Consider the following 14,976-nt stretch of genomic DNA (forward strand, 5'->3'; position numbering starts at 1 on the left):
CTGAGGCCATTGGGATTTATCTTCCTTTTAGCATCTTTGGTGTCAGTGTACCTGCTGAACATTATTCAAATAACTCTTACTAGTGATGTAGCCTAACTCTAAAATAATGCCACTCTTACACTAAAAGGCACATTGTTTGGGGTTTTTTACTTATACTGCCTTGCTTCCAACCCCACAGGGTATACATTAACCTCTAAATTGAGATCTTAATTTGTGTTTTACTTTCTCCAAGGTCAGCTGACACAAAACAATAAGTGCAAATCCTGTTCTAATCTGCATAGTCAGAACTGATGCAAATCTGGCCCTAGTAGGCCAACAGCTTCTGTTAGACGTCTTGTTTTCCCATTGAGGTACCTTTCCCTCCCTATAGTCTTCACAAATCTTGAAGTAGAAATTCAAAACACTGAAGTTTTGGAACTATGCTGAACTTGAGTTTTTTTCACCGATCCCCAAGCCCCCTAGCATGAGGAAATGCAGGCAAATCAGCATCTCAAAACCCAGAGAGCTTTCCTTGGGCAAGCTACTGAGCAGACAAGTGAGGAGCAGTCAAATACTATGGTTCTGTGGGAAGCTTATCTCAGGTGGATATCAGTTAATTTGTCTAAAGCTTAAGAAGTCATCCAGCACAAAGCTGAGGATGGACAGGAATCTCCACATGTAAAGATTAATATTTTTTCCCTGCATCCCCCAAATTTCAGACTAACAATGAGATGCCAAGAAGTTTTAAAGTACCTGAAAAGTTAGATAGTTCTGAAAAAATAGGCAGGTTGGCTTGTCATGTAAGACTTAGGTATATACATATTCTTAGGAAGACTATATCTAATGTTGCAAAACCAGACATTAAAGTGAGTACAAACAGTGGTTAAAGATTATAACCATTCTCTCTAATTCATTAAGTACCACACACTTATTTGACTGCATATGGTCAGAACATCCAGGATTATTTAAGGTTACAGTTTCAAATTGTCTCAAGGACTGGCTTATAAACTTTTATCTTCCCTTCAGCAAAAGAAAATCTGAACTCAGCTGAACAAGCACAACTGATTAATGCAACTGTAATTGTACCCAGCTAATAACTAAATAGGAGTCTAGCAGCTTCTGGTAATGAGACTTGCCTCAAAATGCAGTAATAAATGTCATTACATAGGAATTGGTAATAGCGAGGAACAACAGTATGCTCTTTTACCAAGGTAGCATACATGGAACAAAGGGCTCTGATCTTTTTTAAGGCTTATGCACATATCTAGTTGGAATTTCAACACTAAGGAGTTCTGGTGAACATTAATGGGACTAGACTTAGTGGTGCAAATTGGCATGCAGTTGAATCTTGGCAGGATCAGGGACAAAGTTCAGAACAAGAACACAGTGCTTGGAATCAATTTTTGTCTAATCATTGCAGTTAAGTGTATAAATAGATTATGAGATTATAATTTTTCCTGAATATGCTGGGCCAAATTCTCTTCTGGTGCAAAAAAAATGAAGCACTGTTTGTTAATGCTAAAGAAAATCTGGTCTTAGTCACAGTAAAGGTCTAATCTTGTAACAGAGGCAAACTAAGCAGCAGCCACTTCTTATGTCAAATTAAATCAGCACCTAGCCTCAGACACTCCTAGCGGAATTCAAATTAAAAATTAAACAAAAACAAAAACACAACACAGGCAAGCTATTATATCACTACAACAACAAAAATGACTGAAAGTTCCTTTGAATGATACCTTGTTTTCCTAGGCAGGGGCAGAAAATACCATTGTAATATGATCATATGGCAAATACGTGTTCAGGTTTTGAAAGAAAAGACAGAAGAGTACTGTTCTTTTTGCAGTGGTCTCTTATGGATACAAACAAACATAAACTGGGAGAACATCAAGCATACATTTTAGATTCGTTATCATATGATTTTAATTGAAAATACCAACCATTTTGAGGCAAAAAAAATTACTTCATCCAAAATGCATTATGAAAAATAAATGAGTTTTAAAGTTATAATATCTAATTGGAAAGAAGTCACCCTTTACCAGTCTCCAAAATAAACTGAGTTTCATGGAAAGACATAAATAGTTACTTTATCAATTATTTCAAGGCCTGCTCAGTTTTCCTGTAAACTACATGTATTTGTGAACACTCAGTTCATGGACTAACTTAAGTCACATATAAAGTTGCTGTGCTGCAGATAGAGCATTTTCTCTTGCACTAAGGAAGTCCTCACAGTCTTGTTCACTGAACAACAGAAGTGTTAATACCTCACTAAAAGTTGGCAATAAGATTATAAATGGATATTCAACTCCAGTACTGTTTTGATACTAGAATCAGTCCAAAATAGTTCTAAAGAGCTGTCAGAAACTTAGAACTTGCAGAACCTTACGTTATATCACATGCACGAGAGCAACTAAAGGTTGTCAATAAACTTACCCACCTTCTCAAAGTTCTTTGAAATATTCTTAAATATATGGTAGTTAACTTTCCCTACAAAAGAATGTAATTACATCAAAGTAACTGCAGCATTATGCTGCTTCACAGTGCTATCTAAGGTTAGCTAACTGCTTATTGCAATCATTTCATCTGCAAACATGTTAGTTTTAATTGAGGAGGGGATTTATCAAGGCAATCAAAATATCTGCAGAAAAACACTAAGGTCATACCTGCAAAGCTCACTTAAGAAGCCAAGTGAATACTTAGAGAGTTAGTGTAAAGCTAAGTCAGGTATGTACGGGCAACAACAAAACACAGAAACAGCTAGAATAATGCCCTGATCACAAATACCTATGTAGGCCTACTATAGAATTTGTGTAGTCCCATTTTATAGATTTATACTGGTGAAATGAATAGTACCTGATCTTGAATCCCATTAAAATCTGTGAAGACCTTACTCTTGGACATGTGCAAGCTGATCATGTGTGCAATAAACTCAAGAGATGTATCAGGAGAATTTTAAAAGACTTTTGAGGAAATGAACAAAGGGATTGTTACACAATTTCACAAGTCATGCAGGGAAAATATCTGTAATAAGTTCCTGACATTTTCTTGTGTTTATTTGGTACTTTATATTATCCTGTCCTTTTAAAATATCTCCTAATTTTTGATAGATCTCTGCTGTTCAGAATTGATACTTAGCTCATGAATGAAACCGCTGTTTGCTTCCTACAGAAAGCTTCCTCTACATTTGAAGCCTGCCTAAATAGCATTTATGTTCCTGCACAAACCATAAATATTTTGAATTATTTTTTAAAGTTTAGTCTTTAGAAATATTTTAACTGGAAACTCATCTAAATGTGAGTAGAACTAGCTGAGCTCTCATAAACTTCAAAATAAAATTTAATATTTTTTTTTTTTTTTTTTTTTAATGTTAACCTTTCTTACGTTGTTCAAGCAACTCCCAGGCCTAAATTACTCTGGTTTTACCCAAAAGAGCAGTGGTAAAAATGTTATGGATCAATACGCACATATTTATAGAAACAAAGCAATAAGCACTTGATTTTTAGAAGGCACAAAACCACATAACAAATATAATATGAGCTCTGTTCTAGAAATACATAGCCACTTAAACTCTGCCTAAGTTCCATGAGACTTCTGAATGCAAATGACTAACAAGATTGGCTCCACAGTAATGAGATATTTTCTGAAATTAGTCTACAATGATATTTTACATTATCTCATTAGCACATAAATTGCTATTTTTAAATTGGGATAAAGCTGTAATAAATCATTACACAGTTATTGGTAACTGTAGTAGTAGTGATTATAGTGTTAATGTTTACTTTGGGTTAGTGATGATGACTATTAATATTTTCCTACATGACTTTATTGGCAATACCTAATTACCTGCTTGTTCCTGTAAAACAAACTGCTATGCTAATAAGACATATCTCAGGCATAATAGTGGTCAGCTAAAACTTTGATATTTTAGGACAAATTACCACATTTGAAGAAATACATAGTAACAGGAACTGGTTGAGTCACCATCCCCAAAGGTATTTAAAAGACGTGTAGATGTGGCATTCAGGGACATGGTTTAGTGGTGGACTTGACAGCGTCAGATTTACAGTTGAACTTGATGATCTTAAAGGTCTTTTCCAACCTAAATGATTCTATGATTCTATTCTACAAAGGTATGAGGAAAATCAAAAAGACTCATCTTTCCTGCGTAGAAAAGATGGGCTTGAACAACAGATAGAGATCAAAGCCTTCCACTTGCTATAGTCAGAGAAACTCTGACATAACTGTCATCCCTATGTTTTAGGACCATAGTACCAAAATTGGACTGAAAATGAGAACCGCAAGAACAATCAAAAATCAGATGCAGACTTTGAAGAAAGTCTATATGACAGCAATACTAGGATGAGAACACAGATTTCTGAACAGGGTATTTTACTCACAAGCTAGGTTTTGTTGCCATTCTGTCCAGGAGTGTGAATGACAGCATGCACATAAACAAACTGCTTCAATTAGCTACAAATCACTTCATATCCCACCACCACCACGAATCAGCCTTTAACACTTTTATCTTTCATATACCTTTCCCTAACACAACATCTGTAAGTTTTCTAGTGTTACGTTGTTTGGGAATGAAAATTGTAGGTCTTAATGGTTAGGCTGGTTTTACAACCAATCCCTAAAATTTCCATTTTTGTTTTACTTATATTCATGGGAGGGAAGAGTTCCTATGTGATATCATAAGACTGAACAATGATAGAATTTGTTCCTGCAAAGTTTAGCAAGCTACCAACTGAGGTCTGGATGAACGATAGCAGTCATAAGAAAAGCACACAATTGCAAAAAAGAGCAACAATGTTTTAAAATGTGTGCAGAAATATATGCATTGTTTGAAGATAACAGAATAGTTTATTAGTTTGTGCCGGAACCTCAAAATGGCAGCTGTAGTGCAGTGCATTTGCCAAATTTACAGATACTTACTCAGAAACCTCTTTAACCATTTAAAAAAGCAAAACAAAACAAAACCACACACAACAGACTTCTAAATAGACTTCTACACTTGGAAGAGCCAGCATAGTCTAGATAATCACAGAAGAAAGGAGGCAGAAGAAAGAGATTTTTCTTATATAATTGATATCTCAAACTTTTCCTGACTCATAACTAACTTTCAGTCTGTGGTGTCCCAAACGTCTATATGCTATACTCCCAATCTCCTCTCAGATTTCTTAGGTGAAGTTATGGAAAAGAAGAAAAAACAAGAACTAGCAGCTGCTACATATTGTTTTGGGTCCGACAGCTTAGATGAACCGTTTGGCAAACATTAACTGTCAACCCAACTTTCCTACTTACAATGCCACTCAAGAAAAATTTTCGGTCTGAGTTTGCATCAAGCCATTTTAGCAAGTCATCACTGTCAGGAAATAAAACTCTAAAGAAGATTTATCTGTGTAAATGAATTATTTATATTCAGAAAGTTTGACTTGTAAGGGACCTTGCTGTGAAGTACTTCGGTAAAAGGCCTCTCCAAAATAAAACCAGTACATTTTTGTCAGCCAGACAGACTACATGCAAGACATAAATGTTGCAAAGATACAAGTGGCTCATTAGAAATGAGACAAAAGATAAGTTTTATCTGCAAAGAACTGTATTACTTGGGTTAAATTATGAGAGTAGTTTCAGAAAAACAAATTGTTTGAATACCAAAATATTTCTATATATTGAAGTACTGTAAACTTCAAATTAAAGTGCTGTTTTCCAGCATTTGTTTTAAATTACGTGTTCAAAAAAAAAAAAAAAAAATCAGACCTGTTAGATAACCAAAAAAGTGAAATCATATTCACTTTTTTAAGCAGAAACATTAAATTGGAGGGCTTCAAGGTCACTGCATTGGAATAAAATTCCTCTACATATTCTTTTAGTATGACACATTAAGAGTTTTACATGAGAGAAAGATTAGTAAAAAGCAGGGTGTTTCCCCTGACAGATGAGAAGGTGCAAACCAATCCAGGTCAGAAATCAAAGTCAGAAATTCCTCTTTACTCAGCTCCATGGTTAAGTGCTTAGAAAAGCAGAATGTAGGGATGAAGTATCTCACTGTCAACAGCCTATCCTAATCAGATATGTTCCCATGCTATATTTTGAAAGAGTCTATGTTTGATGCACTATACTGGCACCAGACAAGAATTAGGTGCAACCAACCAGTATATTTATGTCATGTTTTAGAACTCAGACATGGATCACAGTTTTCAAAATGTAAAACTGGGAGTTGGGAGTGGTCATAGAGTAGTTTAACCCCCAATTATTGTTATTGATATTCTAGAAAAGTTCCTTGCAAAGTCTGTGGAAGAGGGCATCTATAAGTGAAAATGCTAGAGAATTAGAACTCCTGCAAACAGTTGAGAAATCCCTTCTATCCTCCCACCTAGAACAGAGGTTGTTTTCATTTGCATTGAATAGCAACCCTTTCCTCAGGAATATTCCTCTCCTTGCATAGATGTGCTTATACATAATGCATAGAAGATGACTGGCACTAAAATAATCTTCAGATTTACTGTCTTACTCATGGAAACAGACACAACGGTTTTCCAGTTTGGTGACTGAATCAGAACAAAAGTTTTCTGAAATAAAGACAATCCATTTTCCTTTTTTTTTTTAAAAAAAAAAAAAAAAAAAAAAAAAAAAAAAAAAAAAAAGGGGGAAAGGGAAGTATCAATGAGAAAAATTTAAACACACCTGTTTATTTCTTGTGACTGGTTTCAGCTCCTGAGCTCTCATTGTATTCAGCCCTGTTTTATAGCTGAGTCTTAGCCACAGTAGTCTCCATCCTCACCAACGGGTTATCCAAGTTTCTTCTTCCATCTAAACCCAAATTAGACTAACCTCCACAATCTTCTCCAGTGCCCAATACTGCAGAAGTTGAATCCAGGACTACAGCTTTCCCCTCGTCATTGCTGCCATAACACAAACAGAAGTTACTCCTTTTTCCCATTGTGTAGTGCCTTTACACACTGGTCAGCACTCCAGGTACAACCATCTATAATCAATCTCTGAGTGACAACTGTCTCACTATTTCCTGTTATAAAATGTCCAACATTGTCTCCCACAGGCTAGCATGGAAAAAGACCTACAGAAGAAAGTAGTAATTTGGCCTTGCATGACAGTTGACAGCTTTCTCTGCATTGTTATCTGGGAAATATTTTGTTCTGTGAGGCAATAAGCAACCCTCTGTCACCACATATGGGGAAACCTTGTTGAATCTAATTTAAAGAGTATCAGGTGTGGCAAGCAGCAGGTAGCAACAATAATTTGACAGCCACAGTGGTAATAGCCTGTGGTGCACTTCAGGGTTTGTTTCTGTGTGGCCTGCTAGGAAGGCAGCTCAGACAGAAGAAAGGTTGTGATACAGCTTGAGAACGCAAGGTTTTCTTTAGTGTTGTGCTTGAAAATGCACTTCTCCTTTAAAAGGAAAAAGAAGAAAAGTTGTGCCAACTCACCCAACACATCTGCTCCTTGCATACACTGAAAAACTGCTCAAATTAGTTACAGAGAGAACCTTTAACTGCTTAAAGAGAGAACTGCTGTTAAACCCCATCAAGCTGGTACAGTAAAGCATGTCAGACATAACTTACTCTTCCATATTTGCCAGCAGAAATGAGCCCACCTATTTCTACCAGTTGCTCTTGTTCAAACCTACTCAAGGTACTGAGAACTGCACAGCTGTTTGTGAGACTGCTGTCGTCTTCAGAAGTACAACTGTACAGGACACTTGAGAAGCAAAGGAAAACAGCTGGACTCTTAAGTCAGCTAGAACTGTCAGCGTCAGAAGGTATATATAGACATTAAATTAGGGGGTGTACGTACATGTGCATATACATATATATACACATATATAGATACACGCATACACGCTTTCATACTTCAAAGTGGACTTATTTGGGCTTATAAATACAAAATAAATACAGGGGACAACTAGAGGCTGTACAAATATCTAGAGAATCCAAGAGGGATCTTGGTACTGCAGTGCAATCAAAAAGGAGGGAAAAGCAGGCATTAGTGGTAAAAGCATCTCAGAACACAAGCTGATGAAGCTTTCTTCAACACGTGCAATTAATAGCCTTCCCTAGTATAGTGATACATTAGAGAAACAGAGAATGCAAGTATACAATACAAATTATCCTACTACTTTTTTCTACCCTTTCAGTGAAAAATATAATTAAAATCAGTATTATTCATGCTTATTCTGTCTTTTTTTTTTCTTTTTTTAGAAAGTAAGAAGGCAGGCAGCTTAGAAATGAAGTGCTAGAACATATAGGAAAAATAAATGAATACAATAAACTACCACATTTATACAAGACTTATATTGTATTAAAAAAGGAATTCAGTCTTTTCAGTTATGGCTGACCATTATAAGAAATGTCAGTTGAAAAACTTGCTCTCAGCTAAGTAACTCTGAGGCACAGGAGGTTCTGTCTTGCAACTTTATATTCCTTTATTTGCTTGGGGGTTTTTTTATCTTATTTTGACTTAATTTCTAATACTTATGATCACATTCTACTTTCAGTTTCCCTGGACAGTTTGAGTACATTAGAGTGTAGTCCCTTCTAGTTGGCTTTTCTCTTACGAGCATTATTTTGCTCCAGCTTCTGAAATAGAAACTAACTGGAAGTATTACACTTTCCCTGGCAGAGTATGACTAACTGCAGAGATCATTGGTACAGCCTGAAATGCAGGGGAAACTGTTTCTATTATGGTTTTTTTTTTAATTATCTTTAGGCATTTTTTAAAAATGTCAAAACAGAAATTTATCACTGTCCTAACACAACTTGCTCACATTAGGAACAACATGGGAAAGGTAGTGGACAGTAGTTCTGTCTATTTGTACCTAACAAGTGTGCATAACTCCTTATTCTAGCCCTCTTGTGTTCTGGGGAAGGTATTTCAGGAGCTGGGGAAAAGGGTAGGTAATCACAACAAGGCTGGAGAGCACCTGGTCAGATTGCAGGATCTATGTTTTAGAATATCCTTTGCACTTAAATTAGAGTCCTGAGATAACTGACTGCTTGTTAGAGATGCTCAGGGAACAGTTTTGTTCTCTAAAAATTACTGGTGAAAGAAAATGTATTCTTTCACATTATCAGGTTGAGATACAGAGGGAAGCCCGGAGTTTAGCTCAGCTTATGCACTAACCTTAACGTTACTATTGCCTTGTCATCGCTGAAATGTTGGCCCACATTAGTTATTGCTTCTTAATGAACAAGAGACAAAAAGATCTTTTCTTTGAGGTATGCAAACCAACTACTGAAACTCTTAAAACTTAACGGTCTTCATGCTCCAAATGAGTACTGCAGCTCTGAGCCTGGTCTAGCATGAGATTTTTTTCATCCCACTACTAATGTCACATTTCAGAAACCTCTCACATACTACCTTTTATTGATGGGTAAGGTGACTTTCACCATGAAAGAAAACATAGCATATTATTTTCCACATTCATGGAATATGTTGGGCAAAACTTTCAGTTTGGAAGAACACACCATTACAAACTTTCTGTCTGTTTAAGGCAACCTCCATTCCATATGAAAACAACCATGAAACAATGTAGAGTAACAAAGGTAACATTTATTTTTCAGGACTTCATTGTCGACTAAGCTATGCATCAAGGAAAGTGAGAGGGAAGGTTTCACTAAAGTAAGCTAACTTTGAAGGAAATATGTTTTGTCCTGAGCTATTTAATTTACCTGTGGTTTGCATCACTTTTAAAAAATGTAACAAATTTTAAATCAGATAATCAAAAATAGGGCAATGGCAAAAAGCTGGTTTATTTAAAAATCTTAAGTAAAACTGAGATTTTTCTAGCTGTAGTTATTTTCATTCTACTCTTTGGCCTGTTGGTTTGCTTGTTATTTCTGTTCTCATTTTATTAATAAAGGGGAAGTGAAATTTCAGGGCCAGAACTTAGTTCTGAATGTCAGGACATAAGCCCACGTGACATGAAGGAAAAAAAACCCAAACATTCTTGCAGGGTAGTAAGCCTTACTGCACTTAGAAAATGTTGCGTATGGGTATAAACTGGAACACAGGAGGTTTCATTTAAATTTGAGAAGAAACGTCTTCACAGTGAGGGTAACAGAACACTGGAACAGGCTGCCCAGGGAGGTTGTGGAGCCTCCTTCTCTGAAGACATTCAAAACCCGCCTGGACACCTTCCTGTGTAAACTCCTCTAGGTGTTCCTGCTCTGAAAGGGGCACTGGACTAGATGATCTTTTGAGGTCCCTTCCAATCCCTAACATTCTGTGATTCAGTGATCCATTGACCAGGTCCTCACTTCAATGGACTTTGAAACAAACTCCAGAGTACCTGTCTATGGAAGAGATTTTAAAACCTTCACGGTTCAGAAGGGGTTTACATGTTATCTGAGACTGATGTCTTTTATACCATACAACAGACTCATGATTCTCAGCCCTATAATTTCAGCTGGTGAAAAGTGGGTGGGAAAGATGCTTTGTGTCCATAAAACACCTTTCTTTTTGATCTAATCATTACACCAGTACAAGCTGTTCAGTGTGAGTTGCTTGTTGGTTTTTTTTTTTTTTTTTTTCCAAATCCAAAAGGTGTGTATGCTCTGCAGTATAATGGAAAACTGCCAGATGCCACCAGTAAAATGAAAATCCTCACAGGCTGTGATATTTATGGAGACAAGAACTCTGCCCAGCACGTGGCCACAGAGGATGTAGTCAGACATTCTTCTGCTGGTAGAACACTTCTTTATTTCCAAACACCTAAGGCTCATTTTAGCTAGACAGGTCCTGTTAGGCTGTCAGGTTGCTGATAGCCTTCACAGGGTAACTGTTTTTTCTGATACATAGGTTGTTCAATTCAATCTTTCAAAATCCTGGCTTAGAACCTTGCAGATGATACCTGTGCTGCTGAGCATAGATTGAACGTGTTATCTGACAGGCAGTCATCTACATGAAAGCCTATGCCAAGGATAAGCTAGCATAAGAAGAAAAAGAAGGAGCAAGTTCTGGCCTTGCATCTTTAACATTGACCTACACATTCTTTCAGTGGTTTAGATGGGCTGGATTGGAGAGGAGGGAGGAGGGTGGCTGAGTGTCTGTTCACAGGAGCTCATTTACTGATGGATATGCTTCTCAGCTGGAGGTGACATGGTTACTGAAGTACTCAGTGCCCATAGTGGTAGCAATGGGCACTCAGAATATATCTGTACAGTGCCAAGTAGTACCTGGACATACCTGAGCTAGCCAAAACATCAGTGGCCCTGACAAGGATGAAAGGCCACAGAAAAGTGACTGTCTGGGCCAGCATGCTCTTCAATACCTTCAATTTGTCACAGTCTTCTCCTTTCCTCATGGCCTTTGGCTTGAAAAATCATGTTCCCAAGTGATCTAAGAATTGCAATCCCAACCTTTGAAAGTGCAAACAAGTCAGTATTTTCCTAGACTTTTCTGAATGTATTAAGAGAGAAGATTGTTTCTTCAGGAACATTGCTGAAGTTATCCACTGTTAGAAACAGCGGCTTTGCAAAAAAAGGATTGGAAAACTGAGTGAAGAGTGGTGCAACATGAAAAGCTCTGTGTGTCCTGGCCTGTGGGACAGCTGATTTGCCTACAGGCAGCACTGCACATACAGAAAGGTTCTAATAAGTAGCTGACTGCATGTTAGACCTGGATTTAACCCTCAACAGTTTTTATTGGCCTCACTTCCACTCGATTCTGAGAATTACTTCTCCCTTCCTCCATGGTTTATTCCCTGCTTTCTATAAATTTCAAAAGGTGAGTTGTCTTATTGCATGAACTATGTTACCAGGTCCCCTACCTTCTCCCTCAGTGCTTTAACTGAAATGTATTATGCTTTAACTGATTTGTATTATATTAATACTGGGACCCCTGGGACAGGGACACAGTTCAGTTGCCAGGACAAGTCAACTATCTAGTTTGAAGGATAACCTTCTCCAAGATGGAAAGGAAAATGTGCTTGTCTGTGAGGAACCAGACAGGAATTCAGGGAAGCTGCATGTGTCTGATTCTCTAACATTCCCCTCGTGTTCTCCTTGACAAACATAGTAGCTCCTCAGCTTCAAAAGGGCAATGTTATTTATCTGCATCAAAGGTAGGAGAGAAGGGAAGAGAGACCAGGGAAAGCAGCAGAGGTGAACTAACTTCTCTCTCTAGCATCTGAAAAACAGCTCAAGTTCTGAAATAGCCAGATTCCTATCAAAGAGAAAAATGATGGAGGACTGAAATGCTTAATAGAAACAGGCTGATTTAGTTGAGAACTATAAAAATCTCAGTTTGGTACAATATAGGAGGAGGTGTGTAATTTAAACCCTTTCTCTTAAACAGGACTTACAAAACTTTGTGGAGAGGCAAAATGAATTATTTTGGTAACAACAATTTTCCAGTGCTGTAATATATGTCTATCCTTGACAGATTTTATGACAACTGACATGGGGACTTTGAATGATTACTTTGCCCCACAGAGGCATAACATACTCTGTCTGAAGTCAGTGATCTGAGGATATGGTGTACAAGGTAAAATAAAAAAATTGTCTGAGAATGTCTTCCAGAGGTTGATATGGGTGGGGAACTGCATTAAAGCACTTCTCCATCAGATATTAAAGATCAGCTAAATCCAGTATGACAAACTAAGTAGAGAGAGATAAATGTCAGACTCTGTTAAAAAGAGACACATCTATCAAATATAATCATTGTAAATAATACAAAAAAAAAAAAAAAAAAGAAAGTAATAGCTATAAAAAAAAATCAGTTTCATACCACAGCATAGTTGTTTTTTTTTTCTGGAACTGTTGTATAAAGTGCAACTATGAGGCACTAGTAATTCTAATGGTGAATGCATACAGATGACTTTTAATTTCCTCTAAACTCACCCAAAGGCATCACCTAGAAAGTATATCAATACGTGTGTCATCAAGAAATGGTAGTTTCACTTAAAATCAGCAGTAGGAATTCTCCCTCTAATCTCTGCAAAAATTTAGGAAAAGTAAATTATGATAGGTGATTGTTCTGAGCTTTTCCCATTCCCAGTTAATTCTGAAGTATATGCGAGGTGCATAAACGTAAATGATAAATTGTCTCTGATTTCTGTCATACAAGCCTGCTGTGAACAAACTGAACAGCAGTAGCGCTATAGCCCTTCTGATCTAAGGATGGAGACCAAACAGAGCATAACCACAAAAGGTAAAAAAACACTGATTTGAAACACACAACCTCACACAAATTTAAAACAAAACAAAACAAAAAACAAAACAAAACAAAAAAAACCCCACAAAACAAAAAACACCTCAAAATGTTTATATGCAGGTATCTACTTGCTCTTATCTGAATTTTATACCTATATGTAGTAGTACTGCCCACAAGACACTTCCAATCTATTAGATTTCTTTCGGAGATGTCTTCTGGCTTGGGGAAGAAAATCTCTAGATTGGCCCTATACACAGGCAAATAAATCCTAGTGCTGTCTTCTCAGCATTAAGGCCCATAACTTTTGTGATCACATTTGGAAGGGAGTAGATGCACATTCTTCTCTTATTGTGTCCTACTTTTTGTTTTTAATATGCCAACTTTTTGATCGCTCCTCAGAGCATGAGTTTTTCATATGCATGCACTGGATGACAAAAGAGATAAGTATGTTCCTAACTCTGCCAAAGAGCTGTTGAATCCCTTAGAGCTAGCCTTTCCATATCTCCACTTAAACTCTGCACAAGCAAACCAGTGTTTAGCACCCCAAATTACCACCACATCTTCCCATGAGAATTAGCATTTTTTAAATGTTGACTTGGAAATGAACTTCAGCTAAAAAAACTTAATCTCCACTTTCCCAGACATTTGTGCACATGAACCAAAATGTAACATAATGTCTTTTCTGCTCCCATAGATGTTCTTCCTCACTTGTGCAGAAAGGAGTACTTACTTCCAATATCTGGACGTAGCTTTTTGTCATACTCTCTCAACAGCTTGTTTAGTATGAGAGTCACATCTGTGTCTTGTGTTTTTGGAGCTAAAACCCATTTTTGGTTAGTTGCTCCATCTTCATATTCATCCTCTTCAACCTTTCTAGAACTGCAATAACAAATCAAACAAATAGATGTTATTTTACATAACTAAAACCTGAATTTACATTCTGGGTAAATCTTCACACTCATCTGAAGAAGTTTTGGATATTTCCTTTAGTTTTGCATCTAACCAGCCTTAGGCTGTATTTGCAACAAGATGTTCCCATTAACAGTTGTTGAGTATCTGTGGATGGGTCATCATTGAGAATTATTTCAAAATTGTCTTCTGCCAGTCTTTCAAAGAATTGTACTCTGGGAGTTAATACAGCTATCAGAGTAGTATTTTATATCCTGTATTTTAACCAACATATCCCAACTAGTTCGTTTACAACATACTCTTAAAAGAGAGAACATCTGCAGTATTATTTTAATACATCGGGACAACTGATTCATCTCTTGCACAAAGGCTAATAAGAGTATTAAAAATTCAGATCTTTTAATACTTCCTGATCATTTGATCCTATTAATAAATTATTATATTCTCGGTGCCTGAATTTCAGATTTTAATGCATTACAAGACTTAGAATTAAGAGCTTGCTCCTTGAATTTATGACAGATTATCACAAGCATACAAATACATTACATAAATTATTCTGAATTCCCCTGCAGGTTTAATGGCACAAATAAATAAATAAATAAATAAATAAATAAAAATAAGTACTACACCAAGAGTTGTGACTTCTTTCCTTCATAGGTGGATTATTTTTATTTAAGAGCATGCTAATACAAATGTGTTGAAACTTCAGTTTGCCCAGCAAAGACAGCTAGATATATTTGCACAGAAGACTAATTCCATTTGTGTGTTTTTTTGTGTAAAACAGTAAAATGTTGATTTAAAGATGCATCTTTTGGTATCTTAGAAACCAAATCTGTTTCATGCCTCTCGCTGGAGAAAATCTGTGACAGTTAAACTAAAATGAAGTTACCAGGAGAAAAGATAACCTTAGTGGTGGAA

At 36.6% G+C, this 14,976-nt stretch overlaps 1 protein-coding gene across 2 annotated transcripts in view; it reads right to left on the reverse strand.

The window, feature by feature from the left end:
- Positions 1-14,976, reverse strand: part of GABRG3 (gamma-aminobutyric acid type A receptor subunit gamma3) — a 348,523-nt gene that overhangs the window by 328,903 nt on the left and 4,644 nt on the right. For both annotated transcript variants that reach the window (XM_065075325.1, XM_065075329.1), the window contains one exon: positions 13,880-14,028. In XM_065075325.1, coding sequence (XP_064931397.1) covers positions 13,880-14,028 — 149 coding nt within the window. The remainder of the gene's footprint in view (positions 1-13,879; positions 14,029-14,976) is intronic.

This window comes from Columba livia, chromosome 1 (assembly GCF_036013475.1).
Source record: "Columba livia isolate bColLiv1 breed racing homer chromosome 1, bColLiv1.pat.W.v2, whole genome shotgun sequence".
Classification (NCBI taxonomy): Eukaryota; Metazoa; Chordata; class Aves; order Columbiformes; family Columbidae; genus Columba; species Columba livia.